Below are 22,182 nucleotides of genomic sequence, written 5' to 3' on the forward strand. Positions count from 1 at the left end.
AAAAAACTATTACAAGAAGTTTAGAATTCGTGCCCCGCCCATGTTATCTGTTACAGTTTTTATGTATTTTCTTTAAATCTTGTTTTTAGATATGTATATATGTGTGTATGTATAATGTATTCTATGTTATAGGTAGGTAGATAGGTATAACGTTATAGTTACATTGTATATACATATTCTAGGAGTCAAATGAAATATGGGAATGATGTTTTGAATCATTCTTCCTCTCAATTTCCAACTTAGTATCCAGCTACCTACTGAATAGTCTACTAGATATCTCTGTATAGTTGTCTTGCAGGCATCTCAAAGTAAACACATCAAAACTGAGCTCCTGAATTCTCTTCCCACCCAAGTAAGTGGTCCCATCACCCCTCCCATTGCACAAGCCAGCAGCCTAGGTCTCTTCCTTTCCTTCGCTCCCTATGAAATCTATCAGCAAGTCTGCTTATCTTCGCCAACAAACTAGACATCAAGCCATCCACTTATGTCCACCTCTGCTGCCACCTCCCTCTTCCAAGCTGCCATCATCATTCACCTGACTGCCTTCACCACTGTGCTGGCCTCCTGCTTACTCCGGTCGTTCTGGTCTCTAGAGTCTCTCCTCCCAGCAGACAGAATAGATTACTCTTTAAAATTCTCCACTGGCCTCTCACCGTACCTAGAAATCAACCCAAATTCCTTTCCATGGCACATAGGCCTATATGGGATCTGACCTTGGTCTCTCTTTGCAGATTCTTCTCAGACCGTATCCCATGTCCTTACCCCTTGCTAACTATGCTTCAGCACCTAATAGCCATGTCAGTGATTTTACAACACCATGTTCTTCCCGGCCTCATAGCTCTTCCATGTGTGCTTTGCCCTGCAGAAGCTCCCATGCTCACCTCGGGGCATGCTAGCTCCAAGGCCATGGCTGTCACCTTCAGTGCTACTTACGGAGCCATCCCAGACCACCCCAGGGAAAGTGGCCTCTCTTCCTCCCGTTACAGCGAGCACACGCATGTGCTTCTCCTGCTAGGGTGTGAGCTCCGCGAGGCTGTGACCATGTTGGTTTTGTTTATGGAGTAGTCAGTAGATTCTTGTTCGATGAATGAACGTGGCCTCCTTGAACCTGCTCGTGGGATTACCGCGCTGCCAGGCTGAGGGACATGGCATTGAGAACCAAGGAATTGCTGGGTACCCCCTCTTCTCTAGGAAGTCCTTTTGTAAACGGGCTCCTTCTACCTTTGCAGTGTCCTCGGTGTTTTGTTCAGATCCTGTCTGTCTGGCACTGAAGTAAATGTCAGTGCTCAGTGCCCAGCCCTGTGCCTGTGGTTGGCGCCATGTTTAATAAATCAGCATGGATCATAGAGGTTGCATTGCTCATACAGCTACCTTTGGGTGATATAATATTGGAAGGTGGCTAGTTTTTACTGCTGTGGCCAAAGGTGGTGGCAGGAGGGGATCCTGAGGGAGCCATAGTAAAGATAAAGGACATATAGACCACGTCCCTCCCAGATTGTCACTGCAGAAGATGCACAGTTCTGTGGTGGATGAAGAAAACATCAAAGAGAGAAAAGAGTTTCGGAACAGTTCATCTTGGGAAGAAGTAATCCTATCAAGATCTTTCCTAGTGGCATTAATATTCATTAACCTGAAAAATTCTCGCCACCTCTTGTCACTGCAGTGCCACCCAGGGACCATTGATTAAGACACCCAAGCCGCAGAGCTTCTGATCGGCTCAGTCCCCCCCTGGCAGGAACTGCTTTTACAGGAGGAAATTGCGGAATGTATAATACAATAGGCCACCTCTAGCTGAGTGCCTCTTCCCTTCCCTGTTCTCTTGCTTGTCCGACACCATAACTCCATCAAGTTCCACCCTTAAAGGGTCATTTGCTCTGCATGCACCGGGAGATTATGTCTGGGAGTAATACATTTTCTGCCTCCTGAGCTATGCCTGAGAGGGCAGCCTCTTCGGCTGCAGAAATAATTTGCCATTTAACAGAGGAGGACCTCAATAGCTTGTCACAGCTTTCGATCATAGCTTTAGCTTTTGATTCTTTTGACAGTGACACGTGTGAGTAGGACCGTTTTGCATAAGCACTTAGCTCAGCCGCACAAATTGCCTCTCCGAGGAGTGAGGACCAGTTTATGCTGGCAGGAAAGGAAAGAACACTGTGTGTTGGTGATAATATCTGCATACCGTTTGCATAACTGAAACCCACACTATCTGTTTTTTCCCCGCTTTGAGATATAATGAAACATAAGCCACAATAATATCTTAATCGTAGTTTTGTTCCAAAATTACCTTTTCACCGTCGCTATCCCTTAGAAGTAATGTGTGGCAACGTTGATTTGATTTTAACTTTCCTTTTTTATTTTTTTATTTTTTTTTCATAAACACGGATTGAGCCCCTCTCTGTGTCAGGAAGTGTGCAAATGCTGCATGTCTGGAGGTCCACAGGACAAAAGTAACCCCTTTCTATAGTTCTTCAGAGTTGTAGGAGGACCTCAGATGGGAAAGCACAGCAAACGTCAAGGAGGGTGAATAGAACCAATCGACAACTGGGATGATGGTGGTACAATGACAGTAACTCCAAAATAAAGAGAGAATCTTAGAAGCTGAGAGAAAAGACGGGTTGCCTACAGAGGCATGGCGGCCTGGTTGACATTTCTCAGCAGCATCTGTAGAGCCTGTTACTTACCATCAAAATAGGAAATGGAAATAAAGACCTTTTTGGACATACAAAGACAGGCAGAGTTTTCTACCCTCAGCCTTTAATGGAAAGAATTAGTAAAAGTGGGATTCTAGCAGGAAGGAAATTGAACTCAGAAGCAGGTCACACACCGTTAACACAGCAATGGCACGACAAAGAAATCAGACATGTTAATGAACTTGAGTAATCTCGATAGCTGTCTCCATGTTCGTTTTTGAGCACAAATAAAATGCTTTTCCAATTGAGTATATAACTACTTAGACTTGGTGCTTGATGTCTGAAATTTTTCTGTTTGTGATGATTATTTTATTTCAGGCCAGGGTTTTTAATGAGAAGCCCACGGATGGAATTATGGCCATCTGTGAACTTCTTAAAATTATTTTGTGCATGTGTAGTTTCTCTGCAGATAGGACTCATGGCTTTCTTTTTTCGGACACTTATTGGGGGTTAGGCCCTGAATGTGTTTAAGAACTATTGGATTAAGGTATCGTCCCCTATTAAAATGAGCTGACATTGGTACTCGCTCTGAAGTTGAGATTTGATGACCTGAATTGGAATATTGGATGTTTCCAGTATGAGTGGAACTGTTGAGGCCCTGGACAGATTACTTTTCTTCCCACTGTAGTCTGTCTGTGCACACCTGTGTGGCTAGCCAAAGCCACGATGTATGTGGCCCCTGTGACTGTCTCTCACTATCAGTCAGTATTTGATTGTAGCTGTTATGATTTTCTAATGGGAGTCACTATTGAGCTAGCAGAAGTAAAGCTTCTAAGTGACCAATTTTAGGGTATAATCATAGGTTTTGTGCTATCGTTTTGTGAATTGAGCACATTCGTGGTCTCAGTGGGAGTGGGTATTGTTCAATTATTACCTCTCCCAGTGAAATTTGATACTAATACACTATTAACTAGTGACCATGCACAACTTGTATTTTTATACTACAATTGTAATAGATTTTAGATATGTGCCTTTTATGTGTAATTTTAATTCCACTCTCGGGCTGTTTATTTCATCAGGCGTGGCCAGGAATGTAAAGCTGAATATGGTGGTTCTGTCCCCTGCAGAATTGCCTTCACTTAGGCTAGAGGGTGGCAGGCTATAACAAATTTCTCATTCTTGGCCTAAGACCTAGTAAGATCTAGAGGAAGCTGTTCCTAAGGTGTCCCCTGCCTGTCTTTTGAGATGTCACCCACCAGGTAGAGAGCAGAGTAGCCCACACCTTCAAGAGGGCTGCTGTGAAGGCACAGGCCCCCTCAGACAGCTCAAATGTCAAAACGTCTGTTTTGCAAGTATAATGATGGTCATAAGAGGGCAATCTGTTTCTAAAGCTGTTCCGTTTGAAGGTAGATCCGAGCCACTGATTGGAGCTCCCGGCTGCCTTCCCCCAGCCTCCCTGAGCCTCTGCAGCATCGCCGGGGCAGGGATAAAGTGCGCTAACTCCAGTCCTGCGGGGCAGAAGACAGTCCCCAATTCCATTTCCATTTCCTCTCCCAGGACAAGGGTCCAGGGTATCTCTTGGAGTGCGAAGGGAACCCCTTTGTCCTATGGTCACCGATGGCATAGAGAAAGTTAATATACCTCTTAAAGTGAGCAGATAGTTCTTTTTTTGGTTGGTAGAACCCTCCCTTTTTTATGTGAAATGTTGAGAGATTCTCAGTTTTGATTGAGTAAGATCATAATCTCCTACTTTTAATTTTTTTTTAAAGAATACCTTTAGGGAGCTGAAATGAACTGATAAGGACAGCTAGAGTTTTGAGATGGGACGTCTGTGGGACATGCCGAATGCTGGAGGATAGTGCAGCATGATCTCTGGTCTGTCACCCCTTCCTAGCTCTTCGCAGTTATATGAAGACCATTAGATTACCACTAAAACTTCTACAAACCCATTTACGGAGATAAGAAATTAATTAAACTGTAATGTCGTCTAACCCTTTGAGTGCCATGCGTAATTCGAAATTTGGATCAACGTGAGAAAAAGTTATATCAATATATAAGCTGAGGTACAAAAAAAGAGAACAAAACATAAAATACAAATTATTCCATTGTTATTTACATTTATAGCCATCGGAAAAATTGTCGCTGGGAGTGCTGTTGGCACTTTTGGGAAAATTTGTCAGCATCGCTCACAGCGACATTGGCACTCAAAGGGCTAAATTGTAAATGAAATTCAAGATTGATTGTTTGATAGGTTGGGCTTTTAAACTGAAATTTTCTTCCATGCTATTTTTATAACTATATGATTCGCCATAAAGATCGGTTTAGAAAGTTTAAAAAATATTGATGTTATTTTATTCTTTTCAGTTAAATTCAGGTTACTATTTTTAAAAAATTGATTCTGTCCTTTTTTTATGTATCCCTCAAACTACCACTTTCTTTGCCATTTCTAGAACCAGTTGGAGTGTGTTATTTAGCCTGAAAGTAGAATAAAATAAGCCCAATTTTATTTTGTTTTTTGGAAAAGTGAAACAGAAGTACAGTTCATGTTATTCTTCCCTGAAAGTGGGAAACCAACTATCTGATCCCATATTTTTATTATCAAGTTACACATACTGGGAGGTAAATATATTTTATGAAAATAATAGCTCTGCTGAAGGAATGCTTATGTATGTGGTGTGTGAGAGAGAGAGAAAGAGAGAGAAGACAGGGAGGTGGGGAAGAGAGATTTTCCATGTGTGTGGCATGTTCAGGGGCTTATCCTGGCCATGGTGTGATTGAATTGGCTAATGGGGACAAGCCCCTGTGGCATTCACTCTACAGAAGGCTTCCCGTTCTCTTTTCTCCGAAGGGTTTTCCATTGCCTAGTCTTCTCCCTGAGAGCCAACAAGTCTTTCCCCAGCCCTCAGACAATGGAAATTTCTCGTTGCTGTCTTGTCAGTGCTCGAGGGCCCCTTTCCTCTCTTGGTCGTTGCTGAGGTAGGCGCCATGTATGGGTTTTGGTACTAGGTCCTGAACCTCTGCCTTGTTGCTGCCATGGTTCAGTGAGTCCTCTAAGTTGGAGATCCAGTGGTGTTAACTTGCGTGCTGGTGGCCTTGATGAAAGCATCCCGGGGCACTGTAACCACTCCTTCAACACATGTTTGAGTTTCTGTCCTGGACCAGGCCCTGTCCTAGGTGTGTGTAATAGATCTGGGAAAAATCCCCGTGCTCCTGGAGTTGCTGTGGGCTCCTTGATAACTTTCAGTTGTCCCCCTTCTGGAGTGAGGGGCCTTTTCCTCATGCCAGGGCAATGTATTCATATACTTGACCTTCTAAAAAAATTTTCAGCTTTTAATTTAGCATAACACATGAATAAGACTGTCCTCAAGGAGTTTGTAAGACAGACAGACAGACAGACAGGACAGCATGTAAACATGTCTGCTACCTAGAAGGCTGGATCTGCTCTAGAGCGAAGGAAGGCAGCAGGAGGAAAGGGCAACTCCTCAGCTGGGGCCTGATTTTGATGACAGGAGTGTGTTTAGATAAGCCCTGTGGTCTCCGGTGAGCACTTGGGGGGTCTGGCTGCTGCAGGTGGAGAGGGATTTAGTGGACAGGGAGGGTGGAGGGAAGGGGCCGGCAAGGCCAAGCGTTGGAAAGCCTTGACTGCAGGCTGCAGAGAAGGCTGAGTTTCCCAGAATGGCGATGACATGACTCGCCCTGTGTTTCAGGAGGGTCCCCGGTGGCAGTGTGTGGGGATGCGCTGAGAGCGAGACGAGACTGGGGGTGCTGGGAGACTGACCGTGTGATCCTCTTTCATTTATTCACTTTCTCTCAATCAGCGTATCCTTAGCTGGGGCTTGCCTTGACTTTATGTTGTCTAAATGATTGCGAGTCTTAGATGCAGTCTTCAAAGAGTGGAACCAATGTAATGTCCTAACCCATCTATATCGAGTTTGAAGTTTACATTCTTTGCCTGAGTGACTGAAAGATACATATGAAGATGACGCAGAGAGAGGCCACTTTGGGGGCATGTAGATATCTCTCAGCCTCGGCTGCCGAGTTTCTCCTGCTCTTTGCTTCACTGGTCAGTGATGTGTAAAAATGTAGCTATCTGCTCTGCTGCGAACACAGATCGATACTGTCCTCACGATGGCTGTATTGCTCACCTTTTAATTCAAAGAAGAAACTAACTGATGTCATTACGTTTTGTGATAAGAGCCACAGAGAGAAACTGGGAGCGATATAATGGGTCGTCTTCACAGAATGCTTCCACTGCTCTGAAGGAGCCAGCCCCCTTCTCTTGGTCAAGGAGGATATTGCATTTTAAACACGTGGTGGTTGTTATTTATTGTCCTTTTTTTTTTAAGGTAGGAAATGTTGTATTTGGACTGAGTTAAATGCTGCTTGGCATAAAGGATGTGATGTGGAACCAAGCCTGCAGACTGTGACTAACTGCCGTGCCCCGGGCTCATGAGAAGCCGGGACGTCTGTCATCGGCAGCAGAGCAAACACTCACGAAGGGTCTCCTTCTCTCCTAGGACCTCCTTCGCCGGGCACCTGGCCGGGATTCTTGTCGGACTCATGTACACGCATGGGCCTCTGAAGAAAATCATGGAAACGTGTGCAGGTACAGAACAAAGCGCCTTGACATGACACGTCGGAAGTTCATCTTAATTTTCATGGGAACAGAAGCCACTCCGAGTTACCCCGTGGTTTTGCTTAGGAGCTCCTAATAGTCTCTTAAGCCGAGAGGTGTATCAGCTGGTACGGCTCCTCCCACTGCTCCAGAGAGGCTGCAAACCCAAATTCTAAACCTGCAGCTTTCTTAGGGGACAAATAGCAATATACATGTATACTCTCAGCATTAATGCTCTTCACAGAAAACCCCAAGTTCCTTGAAAATGCAGAGAACGAAAGTGGGTTTAAAGTAATGCATTATTCTACAACATTCCGTGAATTCCTATATGTGCAAGGCAAGCTGAAAAGCCATCTCTGTACTGAAGCGCAAGGCCAGCGTTTGAAAGAATTCAGGTGACCCCTAGGTGCTTTGCAGGAGAGACGTGCTCACGCATGGCTAAACCGAGTCTGTTACTGCTCAAAGGGTGGATCCTGCTTTAAAAAAATTTTTTTTCTTTTTGTTTCCTTCAAATTGATGCTCAGTGAAAAGACTTCATTTTATTTAGCAATATGAGAATTTTTTAGACCTCAATTTAAAAGCTATACTGGTTATGACTTTTAGGGACTGTTTTGCAAACACTTGTTTTAGAGACCATACAAGTTCCAATATTTCATCTTTTATTCATGGGACATCTTCTGAGACTATTTTACCTTTTTTTGAACTACAGATAATTTGTTTTCACAATTTGTGCCAATGACTGGTATTCTTGAGAACCTCATAATATCCGTGGTATTAGAGAGCTTCCCGGGCACCGCGTGGTTGCCCCTATTAGCAGGTAGTGTTCATTCCCGGATGATTTTTACAGGCTGTGTTGTATCTAAGCAGATTCCATTTTTCTGCATTTGCTTATTGCTGTGTTTCCAGCGTGTGTGTTTGGAGCTTCACTTATTGAAAATGTCCAGTTTTATTATATTTTTGATACAACTTAATAATGGAAATCTAGTAATGAGCTTTCTTGCCCAACTACTCTCAATACTGATAAGAGAAAAAAATAATTGTTCTCAGGAGTTTAATATTTTGTTTCATTTTTCTGTGTGTGTCTGAAGATTAAGTGGTTAGTAGTGCTTTCTGCACACGTTACAAAATGCAGGCAACTATTTTCTGCTGTAAAGCTGATTTCCCCCGCAATTATAATATTTAAACTCTCGGCTTTGCTTTTTAAAACCTTGCCTTTTTCCTATGGAGGCTTAGTTTTACCTCCTTCTATTTTCAAAGTAATACAACAGAAAATAAAAGTTGAGACAAACATTCAGTGCTATGTACAGAGAGCTTGTAGTCTCGGTGCCTTTTTTCTAGTAAAGCCAGAGAGAGATCTAGAGGGATCTGGGACTTGAGGTGACACAGGGACCCTGTGGAAAATAACCAAGCATGTGCAGGTGCAGTCCCATTGCTCCTGGGAGAGGAGCATCACTCTGCGGGTGTGCCCTGGGACTCCCCACTCTCTCCTTTCCTCGGCAGTGCTGACTTGTCCATCCTACTGCCCTTTTAAAGAAAAGAATGGGGAAAATCCCTTACGAAGGGTAAGGAGCATGGCTCTCCTAACAGTCTTCTTGGGGGCGAGTTCTCTCTATAGCCAGAGCATCTCTGCTTTTACAGAGGTCTCCCAACCCAAGCTTGGTACCTTGGAAAGCAAAGATCATCAACAGAAACCTTTAAGGAACTTCAAAGAGTATAAGTTAGGGTTTCATTTCCCCCCACGTGTTCTAGGGCTAGCCCCAAACAAAAGAGAGTTTATTTTGACAATTGTTTAGAAATCATTTGAAATGACCTTGGTCTTGGTTATAAAGATTTTCCTAATTGGAAAGATTGGCAGTTAAAGCCTTATGACTATTCTGTTTCATTTGTCTGTGTGTCTGTTTCTATGACAGTATGATACTATCTTGATTACTATAGCTTTGTAATCTTGTTTGAAATCAGGAAGTGTTAGGAAGGCTATTACCAAAAAAGATTAAGTGTTGGTGAGGAAATGGAGAAAAGGGAACCCTGGTGCCCCATTGGTGGGTATATTAATTGGTACATCCATTATGGAAAAAGAGTATTGAGGGTCTTCAAAAAATTAAAAATAGAACTACTATATAAACCAGCAATTCTACCTCTGAGTATATGTCCAGAGGTAATGAAGTCAGTATCTCGAAGAGCTGTGTGCACTCTCATGTTCATTACAGTGCTCTTCTTAATAGCCAAGAGTCTGTTGGTGAATGAATGGATAAAGAAATTGTGAGAATATATGTAGACAGATAGATATGGATATAGATATCTCACATTTACATATATATGAGAGATATAGACATAGAATGATATAAGTTTACATACACAATAATATAGATACACAATGGAATGTTATTCAGTCATAAAATGAAAGAAATCCTGCTGTTTGTGACAAAACAAATAAACCTGGACAAAATAGATAAACACTAAGTAAAATAAGCCAGGCAGAGAAAGACAAACACTATATGATCTGACTTATATGTGGAATCTAAAAATGTTGAACTTATAGAACCAGAGAGTAGAACAGTGGTAGCCAGAGGCTGGGGGAATTGAGAAGGTGTTCGCCAAAGAGTAGAAACTTCCAGTTATAAGATGAGTAAGGGCTAAAGGTCTAATGAGCAGCATCATGACTATAGTTGACACAGTGTCATATACTTGAAATTTACTGAGAGAAGAACTCTCATACATACACAGAATATGGTAACTGGGAGGTGATGGATGTATTAATTAACTTGATTACGGCAATCATTTCATAATGTATATGTATGTTAAATCATCACATGCATAACTTTTTTAAAAACCACATTTCACAACCTAAATATATACCTTTTTTTTGTCAGTTATATCTCAATAAAATGGGGGGGGGGGTAAAAAAAGCCTTATGGCTACTACTGAATTGTTTGTTTCCTTCATATTTAGGCATTGTCACTTTCAACACTGGTTACCCAAGACAGCAACACTATTTTAGTAATTCAGGTAAGTACTTAATTTTATTTAATAAATTTTATTAAATTATAGGGTTGGCCACTGTAGAGTCACTTTAAGACCAGGTTAGTTTATGGTGTTGTCGAGCAGTTCACATGTTATATGTAATTATGCCCCTAACGTGCCTGAAACCTGGATGGCGGGCTCACCCAGGGAGCACATCTGGGTGGGTCGGCAGGGAGGTCAGGAAAGGAGACAACAAGGACATGAAAACATTGTATGCTTAGCATGAGGCCTCTCAGACATGATAAGATTCGTACTAGACCCAGGTCCCTTTACTCTCAGCCTAAGAGAATGTCCCGCTGGCTCAGTGTTAGAAGTTAGTTTCAGATACACAGTTCTCCCCAGTCTTCCTCAACTGCCTACCTATTCAGAAAGAGTCACGCTTATCTTGAGATAGGCATTCTTCTGATAGTCAATGACATGTGGCTTTCTAGATGTCTGTAAATAGGTTACTTCCGGTGAAAGCATATAATCTGCTTCAGGCCAAGGCTCTTACATTCCAGCCTGGGGAGGCTGCCCTGTGTTATCCTGGACGAGAGCCAGCAGCAGGTCTTAAAGAAGCCATGGGTCATGGGAGCACTGGGTGTCTTTTATAGTTGTGTCCACTGAAAACTGCTGCAGCTTACATCTGAGGCCTGCAATCTTTGACGGAAAAGGCCAGGGAGCTAATGTTTTAGATTCTAAGGGCTCTGTTGGCCATATGGCCTCTGTCACAACGAGTCAGACTGTCCCTAGCATGGAAGCAGCCATAGACAATTCATAGACATGGGAGAGTAGCTGTGTTCCCATAAAACCTTACCTACCAAAGTGGGTTGATTCCGGACCACGGGTTGTAGCTTTTTGGCCCCAGCCTTATCGCCTCCGCTTCTTTCCCCATGATATTCCTGTTTTCTTCCCATCATGGGCATAGTTACAAGAGCTGTCTTGAAGGCCCCGACTCTCTATGTGTGGTACATTTTTTACATCTGTTTTATTAGATTGATTTCTCTCCTGGTTGTGGGTCACAGTTTCTGCCCGTCTAGTACGATGTGATTGGATGCTAGACATCGCCCTTTACTGTGGCGTTGCGTGCTAAGAGTTTATCTCCTTTTAGAGGAAACTGGGCTTCCTTCTGGCACCCAGTTAAGTCCCTCGATGATTAGTGTGATCCTTCTGGGTCTTGTTTTAAAATTATTTAGTGTGGGTCTAAAGTAATGTTTTTTAGGGTTAATTTTGCACTCCTCCTGAGGTGTTACTTTTCTGAGACCTCTCCTGAATGCCCGTTGTTCAGCAAGGACTCTAATCCTGCTAGATGGAATGCAAATATCTCCCAGCCCTGCCTGAGCTCCGGGAACTGCTCAGATTGGCGCTCTCAGTCATTCTTGGCCTGGTCTCATGGAATTTCACCTCTGCACACATGGCTTAATATTCAACAAATCTCCGGGGAACTCAGTGCAGATTTCTGGAGGTTCCTTCACACACCCAGTTTTCTCCTTGTCCGTATTCTGCCCTGCTAATTCCAGCTCAATGCAGGGGGTCTGCTGCATTCCCCACCCCTGTACCGCCATCTGGAAAGTGCCCCCCGCTCATTCCCTTTACTTCCTTTCTCTAAAGGTTGGAAGTCCTGCGCTGCCTGATCCACAGTGCCCGAAAACATTAGCTTCATATATTTTCTCCAGCCTTCGACTGAATTTTGGTGGGGGGCTAGCCCAGGTCAGTTCCTTCCTCCTGGCAGAAGTCCATGCAGCAACTTGAACGGAGTGCATTCAGCTCTGGGAGGAGAGGGGCTGAATTTCCAGGACGTTACCCAGATCAGTGCTGGGTCCCCCTCAGTGAGGAGGAGTCTAGGAAAGCAGCATCAGCAAAGGGCTTTTCAGCCCTTTATGAAAAGGCCTGTTTGAAATTATCCAGAATGTGCTGGGGTGCCACTGAAGGATTTAATCAGTAGAGCGATTCTGTTGCAGTTACATTCAAGCTATGTTTTTGATGTAGTTCTAAAGACCGGGATCATGAATATCAATCCTGGCTGTCTATTTCAATCAACTGAGAGGCCTTTACAACATATCCATGCCTCGAATTCACCCCAGACCCACTAAATCTGAACCGGGATGGCGACAGGGACGTGGACTCTTTTTTAAAAGCTTCCTAGTTGATTCTAATGGGATCAGTGACAAAAATCATAGGCTTACTGAGGGGTTACCTAGGTTTGGGGATTCTAATGGGATCAGTGACAAAAATCATAGGCTTACTGAGGGGTTACCTAGGTTTGGGGACCACAGAAGTAAAGACTGTTGCTGCCCCAAGAAGAGGCTTCGCTTCTGAGGCTTCCAGAACTGGTGGTGTGTTTGCTTAACATCCTGGAAATGTGGCCCTGATGCTGGAGACGGACAGTGGCTGGGCAATGTCATTGCACCCGCTTCTGCCTGAAGAGAGATGGGTGCAAAGGTCGGTTCTCAACACAGCTGATAAACACAGTGGACCCTTGAACAACACAGGTTTGAACTGTGCAGGTCTGCTTGTATGTGGATTTTTTCAATAAATACATACAGTACTAGAAATGTATTTCCTCCTCATTAATATTTTCTTAATAACATTTTCTTTTCACTAACTTGGCTTATTGTAAGAATATAATAATACACAATACACATAACATCCAAAATATATTTTAATCCACTGTTTATGTTAATGGTAAAGCTTCTGGTCAGCAGGAAGCAATTACAGCGATCCCTCACTTACTGCGGGTATTACGTTCTAGACCTCCCCCCCCCCACCGCGATAGGTGAAAATCTGCGAAGTAGGAACCTGACATTTATTTTAGTATTTACTGTACACTACTGCAAAATCCCACGATATAGCAAAAAATCCGTGGTCAATAATTAAGTGTAATATTTTTTAAAATCCCGCGATAGAGTGAGGCCGCAATAAGTGAACCGCGATATAGCGAGGGACTGCTGTAGTAGCTAAGTTTTGGGGGACTCAAAAGTTTTGTGCAGGTTTTTGATGGCATGAGGTGGGGGATACGTGCCCAACCCCAGCATTGTCCAAGGGTCAACTGTATGGTCATTTGGAAGAGCATTGGGTCCTTTTGGTTGTTGGCTGTGGAGGACAGTTTAGCCTGACTTCAGTGCGACAAGGCTTTATTGGCCTCTCTGGCTGAGAAGAACTAGGTTGGATTAGGAAGAGCGGTTTGGTTCTACCTCCCATGATGATTTCTCTCTTCCTGAGGACTTTATTCTCTCCAGCGGACAGGGGACATGGAAAAAGGGCTTGTCTGCTGGTTCATTTTTTACAGTTCCCAAGAGAAACAGGAATGCTCCCCTGGACAAAAAGAGCAATGCACAGACATGGCTTACATCGCCACAGATTAGCTAGTCTTAGTACCTCGTGTGACAGCTGGGGACTGGAGGTTCAGAAATGTTAAGTAACTCGGTTCGAGTCAAACAGGCTGTTCGTGGCAGAACTAGAACCAAAAATGCAGGTCACTGATCCCTAGACCCTGCTCTCCCAGTCGGACAAGGATACGAGGCGGGCATTGTGCTGATTGAAGCTTACTTGGTTTTCCTTCCCCTTTCATTGCACTTACTTTTTTAAAAAGGCAGCGGGGGGTGGGGGTGGCGACTGCGTCTTTCTTGCTTCGTGTGGAAGAGGCTTATGCACAGCAGACACATAGACCAAGGAACTGAAGGCAAAAATAAAAGCCCCCTTTACCTTTCCGCGTGTCCCCTGTGAGATTACCGTATTTATATTCCTTCCTCTGAAGTGATTGGGTTTCTTCAAAGGCAGAGCTCTGGCAGGTCAGGTGGCCATGCCCGTGTCACCTAGGGAACTTTTATGAGAACATATATGTCCTTACAAGTAATGATTTATTCTTACTGTGGCCGTTCTTAGCTGAACAAGCCTTTAGAGGTCACGGGAACCTCATGAATGTTTTAAAACCCTACCAATTTTTCTCATCTTGGTGGTGTTTCTTGATTTCTTTTGCCATGAAGTCCTGGTATGTACATAAGGAACAGATGGAGGCATAGTTAAGAGAAAAATGATAACCGGAATCTCTTTTACTACAGAGCCAAAGTATGTAGCTACAAAAGAATATTAAACTAATATTCACCGCGGGATATAATTTAAACTTATTTATCTTAAGTGTTTGATTGTTAGGTTTTTCCAAGCTACATTTATTATGAAGACTTAAAAATATCTGATTGGCCCAGCAGAACAGCTGTGGCAACTTTTTGGTCCTAGGAGACCTGTTGTCATTATAATAGATATGGATGGGATCTTTGGTCTTGTTGATGATTTATGACTGATGGCATAGAGCCTTTAACCACACTAATCGTTTTGACTGAAGGCACTAAAACTTTCTCTTTCTCTCTCCCCATGTTTTGTCTGACGAGTACTGAATTAGATTTTATAATGTTCAGATGTTTAGAGTTGTAGACTTTATTTGATTCAGGCTGGGTGGTTGTTGTTGTTTCTTAAGAAATAATACGAAGGAAAATATTTTTATACCATCAAGAAAATGTTGCCTGCAATTACAGCAACCTTACCTGGAGATTAGAACTCTGCAGATGTATGTGGTATTTCTGGTGTCTTTATAAGATGGGTATGTGAAGCTTTCAAGTTATCTTGGCTTTCGAATTAGCTGAACATGTTGAGGGTGGACGGGTAGGAGTGCTGCGTAAACCTCCATAACAGAATGGCTTTCCACAGGGGTTTGAAAGTGGTAATGAGCCATGTGGGGAAGTGCGCAATATGCATTTTCATGGCAGTCAAATAATTGGCACTCTTAGGGAATTGGACAGTCTCTCTGTTCAGGGCTTGCTGAAGCGTCGCGTGGTGTTCGGTGATTTATCCATAAATATTTCGTTAGGTTTTAGAGTAGTTGCCCCCTCTCTTGTTCTTTGTGAAGTAGATATATTGATTGTGTTTTCACGATTTGTCCTTAACATTGGAAGTTGTCGTGTGTGTGTGTGTGTGTGTGTGTGTGTGGTATAAAAGCCAGATTTGTAGCCATGCCCCAGTCCCCTTTACTCTCCGGGTATGAAGCTTGCTGGAGGGTGTTATCCACAGCAGTGGGAGCTGAAGTCTTCGGACAGTTCTATTGAGTAGAGACCAGTTTGAGGAAAGGCATTCGTATTTAAAATTGTATCCAGATCGCACGTCAGCCCTAAATCATTGTGAGGATGTGGGACATTTACTTATATCCCTCTCCCATTTTAAATGTCATAATGTTAATATCCTGACATGGGAAACATGCGAGAGAGAAAGTGGAAGTTGGGTTATTGGAGGTAGTTAGTAAATTTTCACTAGTTTTTACTACATTTTCAGAATTAGTCCCCCTCCAAAAAAACTTCAGACCAATGTTATTTCATTTTTATTTAAACCTTCCATTTTTGTGATGTTCAAGGACATTAGTAATAGTAAAATAGTACCAAGGTAGAAAAGGATGGCATTAATCGGTAAGACTAGACAAAGGACCTGAATAGACATTTCTCTGAAGGAGATATACAGATGGCCAATAAGCACATGAAGAGATGCTCCACATCATTAGTTATCATAACCACGGTGAGATTACCACTTAACACCCACTAGGATGGCTGTAATTAAAAAAGACAAAAATAACAAGTGTTGCCAAGGATATGGGTAATTCTGAACACATACACATTGCTGTGTGAATGTAAATGGTGCAGCTGCTTTGGAAAACATTGACACTTTCTAGCACTTAAACAAAAACTACCATATGACCCAGCAATTCCACTCCTAGTATGTACCCAAGAGAAGTGAAAACATATGTCCACGCAAAAGCTCGTACACAAATGTTTAGAGCAGCATTATGCGCAATAATTAAATGGTAGAAATAATCTAAATGTCTACCAACTGATGAATGGATAAACCAGGTGTGGTATAGTCACACAATGGAATATTATTGGGCCATGAAAAGGAATGAAGAACTGATACATGCTACAACATGGGTGAACCTTGGAAACAGTGTGCTAAGTGAAATAAACTGGACACAGAACGCTGCATAGTATATGATGTCATTGATGTACTTGTCCAGAATAGGCAGATTAGTGGTTACTCAGGGCTGGGAGGGGTGTTGGGGGTGATAGCTAAAGGCTATGGGTTTCTTTGGGGGGTTGATAAAGAGTGTTCTGGAATTGATTGTGGTGATGGTAGCGCAACTCCGTGAATACACGGAAAACCACTGAGTCATACACTTTAAATTGGTGAATCGTTTTAGGATGTCAGTTCCATCTCAATAAAGCTGCTGTAAAATACTGTGTATGACAAATACTTTTATAAACGCATGCAATTGCATTAGAATGTCAGCTGAAACTAAATTGGTGTGTTTATTGTCATTTCATTGTTTAAATAGAAATAAAGACTTTTAGAGTGCCTGAAAATTCTTACGGGAAACAGCTAAGCTTTCCCCCCTCTCATTCTTGTAGATTAGGAACGCTTTTTATTCATAACCAACACACAAGTAAATTTTAAAAGAGCTTCAGGACCAATTATCAAAAATTCTGAACCTAGAATCTCAGTTTACCAAATTCCTGTGGCTGAACAGTGTTGCTGTGTTTGGCTTGATTGTGAGTTTTTTTCTGGTACATAGTCTTATTAAAGCAATAAGAAGCTTACTTACACCCAGGCACATCCTGTGATTTTGGCTGATATGGTGACATATGACACAAGGCTCATAGTGAAGGGGAGGAATTATCATCAGCAACAAAAAGCACATGAATTAAACACTTGAAACATCACCTTCCAAGGGTATAAAAGCAGGGGAGAAAAATTAAACAGACTATTACTTCTCTCCCATTACACCAGAATTAGACTGGTAATTTTCTTTGGGGGAATAAAAAAATCAAATCTCTTCCAAGCAAATTCCATAAAAGTGGGCGATTCAAGAGAATGTAAGGACTAAACCTAAACTGACTTCAAAAGATTGATGGAAATACCCTTGCAAACGTGAACTTGGCTCTGTGATTGACCTTGATGAACGTGGTATTTAAGTTCGGTACTTAAGCAGGTTGTCTCTTCTCTCATTTTATCTAGTAACTGATTTCTTAAAAGTAATACAAACTACGATCTCTGATATGGAATTATTACATAAGCACCGGCTTGTATATCTCAACATACTTATTACTGCCCAAAGTATCATACCCATCACAGAAACCCTGTACTATGTGGTTTAGACATTGGTCTGCCTCTCATGGCATGGGGACACGGGACAACAAGCCTTCATTTCAACCGTCCCCTTGACTGCTGTCAGGACTTCACTGAAAATACTCCAAGTATTAAATAGCTCTAAGGTGAAAGAACTCACTTATAGGTCATCAGTCCATTCGGGTCCCCTCTCCAGCACCACTGACTGCCTTCTAACCTGCTGTCTTCTTCTTCTTCAGTCCATAAGGACTCACCCATGTCCAGCCCCATGCTGAGCAGTGTGGATACTCCACGGTGGCAGGAGAGTCACCCTCACGCAGGAATTCTCCATTTGCCATCTTTTCTTATGTCGAGGATTATTGCTGTCCTCAAAATAATGACATGACTTGTTTTCCAGTCTTTGCTTACAAAACAGGAAGTATGACAAGGACAGTCCGTGACTGTGTTCTCCCCCTGTCCATTGTGCCCGTAGGCTACTCTAGACCCCAGGATTATTACCCACACAGCAGGCCAGGCTCCCCGGAAGACGTGCCCAGGAACTACGACGCCTACACAGCAGGCCTGAGCGAGGAGGAGCAGCTGGAGAGGGCGCTGCGAGCCAGCCTCTGGGACCAAGGTAGGAATTTTGCGCCCTTCACTGATTCTAAAGCATACCTCCCAAGGTGAGAGGGTCTGAAAAAGGACTATTTGCGGCAAATTAAACCCTAAATAGTTTATGAAAAGGATATGTAGATGAGAAAACGTGTGCACGCTGTGATGCCTGAGAACGGGGTGCGATGCCATGCTCCGCACTGCCTGCGCTCACGGGGTGCCAGACTGTGCATGCATTGTTCAAGGGCTGCTTTTTATAGGCCTGCTGCGCTCAGTGCTTTGGCGCTGAGAGGTCAAGAAACTTCAAAGAAAAAAAAAAACACCTCGGTGCACGGAAAGGGGGCGCTACTTTGGGGTTCATACCTGAAAGGCGGGCTGTGTGTCACCGCCTGTCAGTGTTGCCCACAAACCTCCCTGCAGGTCACATGGATAGCTCGACAAGCATTCAGACTCAGGGTTCTACCCGACCTCCTGAATCAATCTCTCTTTGGGCCAACTCTAGGAATCTGTATTTTTAATGGGCTTTCCAGAAGATTCTTTTACAAACTGATATAGGAAAACCACTGCATTTATTTTGCCACCTCTGTTGTGGTCTTGGCTTATGCGTTTGGGTGTTACTGCTGTTACTGTTTTAGTGGTGACTAAAAATCATCTATTCATCCAATAGGCATTAATGAAGGTCATATTGTTTCATGCGCCGTGTTAGGTACAACAGTGAATACAGAGAGGGGAAAGGTGGACTCTGTCCCCAACAAGCACACAGTCTCTGGTGGGGGGACACCTCCTAGGTGCCCTCACGCACAGGGAACCGTAATATCAGGTGCCTAAGAGAGGCCCAGGCTCAGTGCCGTCAGCATGTCACAGTGGAGGTGACATTTCAGTTGGACCTCGAAGGAGGTGTAGCGTTCGCAGAGGTGTGGAAGGGCCAGCAGAGCTCTGCCTGGGGGACGGAGCGACGGGGTCAGAGCTGCATGTCACGAGTCTGGCAGTGGGCATTCCGCAAGCAAGGACCAAGCCTCTGTGGGAGGTCCCGGGCATTATGCTAGATGATAGGGAGCCGGAAGTTATCCCAGCTTGTGTCTGACCTTCAGGAACAGGGTCTGAGCAGCCGCAGTGTGCGCAGAGGTGGGGAACGACAGCAAGAGGGGAGACCCGTCGGGAGGCGCTGTGGCACGAACAAGACAGGGAAGCTTAAGGGACAGGGACAGGGGGAGAGAAAGGAATATTTCTCAGGTAAAGAGTATCAGAACTGCGGTGTATCCGCTGGCTAGCACTGGGTCCCAAATCACAGTAACACATGTGACTTAAAACAGTGCACATTTCTTCTTGCTTGTAAGTGCGTGAGTCAGCCGAGTCAGGCGTGTGTGACCTTGGCTGGCAGGCTAAGGGGTCTGCAGTGGTCAGCTGGGGCCGGCTGCTCTCTGGTGGCCTCACTGACGTGCCTGACTGACCGTTGTCCGAGGTGATGGTGGGGGTCAGGCCGCCCGCCACTCCCTGTCCAGCAGGCTAGCCCAGGCTGCTTCATGGGCCACAGCGTGAGGGCTGCGGGGGACAAGCAAGGCCTGGGCCAGGGCACCGTCAGCTCCACCGTGTCTTGTTGCCGAAACAAGTCAAGACCAGTCCAGGTTCATGGGAAAGGGAAGCAGACCCCACCTCTTCATGGGAGGAGCTGCAAAGGCACCTTGCCGAGAGGAGAGACAGAAGGGGGGCGCAGAATTTCGGCCGTTCTTGTAGTCACCACCCCAGGCGGAGGCAGAGGACTGCCGGCGTCACAGTCCCCAGGAGCATGCCTGCGCCTTGGAGTCCTGAACTTGGGCAGTAGGGCCCCAGCGCCTGCATTGTAACCGATTCTCATGGTTATTCCCATACACACAGGCATTCAATCGCTACCAGGCGTGATAAGAAATATGATGGGCCAAGGAGATTAGGGCAAAGCTGCTCAGCATGGACTTTGTGCAAAACTTTAGTTAGCACCACAGAAGAGCAGGGCAAGGGAGTTGTTTGAAGTGGTGGATCTGTTCTGTATCTGGGTTGTTGTGGTAGGTACGCAGCTCCTTGTACTTGCCGAAACTTGGGTCACTACACCCCAAAGAGTACATTTGAGTCTAAAGCGATTTTAAAAGAGGTAAATAAAAATTAACAGGAAACCCAGTGAAGTGATTGATGATCTTGTGAAGATCATCAAAGATCATTAGGAAGTTGTTAAGAAATAGGGCATTCCCACAAGTGAGATGGTATCACCTCCTAGCGGACACGCTTGTAGCAAAGGGAAAGTGTACCTTTGTGACAGAGAGCTGGCTGCCACCACCTGGACCCCGTGATCAAGCGTAGCCAGATTATTCGTGGGGTAACCCGACACCCTGTGTCTCCCGATAGGATGCAGGTGAGGCACACAGCATCAGAAGGGCATGTTCTTGCTAAAAATGTTTACCCCGACTCTAATTAAGTCATCAGATGTAAGTGTCCCTCTACAGGAAATACTTGGAATAGAGGGACCGTGAATAATAACACAGAGAAATAGCCAGGCAGAATGTACGATTTCCACAATTCAATGAGGCCGGTCTGGGGGAAAAATGTCATAAGAAAAGCAGGATGTGGTTTTATATTAAAAGGAGTTAACCTTAAAAAACTGGCTATGAAAGACATTTTTTGAGAAAATGAGGGAATTTTTTTATTTGGACCAGATATTAGATGTTGTTAGGGAAATAATCTAACTTCCTTTGCTGTGACGGCGGTGTTGTGGTTAAGCAGCTGAATGTCCTTCATTCTTGGGGCGTCCACCCTGAAGTATTCAGGAGCAAAATCATATGATGTTGGTAGCCTGCGTTCAAAGGTCCCCCCCAAAACGGTCTCCTCTCTCTTCTTGCCTCTTTCACCCTCTCTCTCTCCTCCCTCCACAAGTTCTACATTCAACTAATTTTGGGAAACTCTGCAAACTGTACCCCCTCGAAGATCCCGAATGACACTGGTGTACAGACGGTTCAAATTAGCTCTGCAATCAAGAAACCAGATTATTAAATTAATGCTTTCCAAACGTGTCTGACCACAGAACTTTATGTTCAACGGATGATTTTAAGAGCATATGGATCTAGTTCCAAGGAAAGTGATCAGAGGAGGCTTCTTGAAATGCATTATACAGCAACTGGTGACAGCAAAGCTTTACAAATTATCTTCATTTCAGTTATGTTTTCCTTGAAACACTTCATGATTGTCTTTTTAAGAATGAGAAGCCAAGGAGACATTTTTAAAAGACATTTATTACTTTTTAGTCTTTTATTCCTATGGAAAAAATATTTGTTTTGAGTTTATTTTATAAAATTCTGACCATATAGTATGTTAGTATTTTGTTACCATACTTTTGTTCATTCCATATTATGCTGTAATTATATTTTCATAGCACTAAGTTTTGAACATATAGATCTTACATATATATTCTTAGATGTATAATTAAGTATTTCTTTCCTTTTTTGGACAGAGAACTATGGTACCTTGTAAGTTCTATATTTGTTGAGGTTATTATATACTTCTTCTTCTTTGGTCTGTTGACATACTAAATTATTTTGATTTCCAATGTTGGAGCAGGTTTGTTTCCCCAGGATGAATGTGAGCTGGTTGTGATATTTTATGGCCCATCCTGGTGCAAATGGCACCCGAAAAGTACGTATGTTCTGCTCTAGCTGGGTGGCGTGGTCTACAAAGGTTAGTTAAGTTAACTCAGTCGATGGTGGCATTTGTACTGTTCAGGTCTTCTATATCCTACTGATCGCCTGTCTGTGTGTACCATTGAATACTGTGAGTATTTTTACTTCCACAGAATCCCTGGGAGTGATCTGAGCACATATTGTTGCTCTGGGTACCTTCAGGACTCCAAAGGCTTCCAGTTCCTCTAGTGTCACCTTGTTTTTGAGTGAGAGCTGACTTGCCAGAGGTTTTGCTCAGTGTCTGCTTGAACTTTGACTCCTCATCGTTTCCTTTGCACCGGAACTTGGCCAGGTCCTCTGTCCACTCTCCTGCTGTCTCCCCGGGGTATACACTGCTGTTTCTTGTCCCTCTCTGCCTTTTGGTCTGGTGGTGGGAGGCAAGTGGGAGCAGTATGCTCTGATTTTTTCCCCATCCAATATTTATATTCTTTTTTCTCTATAGAGTAAGCTCAGGTTTTTTACAAATTAATTATAGTTGACGTAC

The 22,182-nt window shown here is 43.6% G+C and overlaps 1 protein-coding gene across 1 annotated transcript in view; it reads left to right on the forward strand.

Annotated features, from left to right (window-relative positions):
• The window catches only part of RHBDD1 (rhomboid domain containing 1), a 104,639-nt gene that overhangs the window by 45,836 nt on the left and 36,621 nt on the right, over positions 1-22,182 (forward strand). The window contains exons 4-6 of the mRNA XM_090288419.1: positions 7,148-7,236; positions 10,195-10,251; positions 17,879-18,022. Coding sequence (XP_090144545.1) covers positions 7,148-7,236; positions 10,195-10,251; positions 17,879-18,022 — 290 coding nt within the window. The remainder of the gene's footprint in view (positions 1-7,147; positions 7,237-10,194; positions 10,252-17,878; positions 18,023-22,182) is intronic.

This window comes from Furipterus horrens, unplaced genomic scaffold (assembly GCF_987537825.1).
Source record: "Furipterus horrens unplaced genomic scaffold, mFurHor1.1.pri manual_scaffold_1, whole genome shotgun sequence".
Taxonomy (NCBI): domain Eukaryota; kingdom Metazoa; phylum Chordata; class Mammalia; order Chiroptera; family Furipteridae; genus Furipterus; species Furipterus horrens.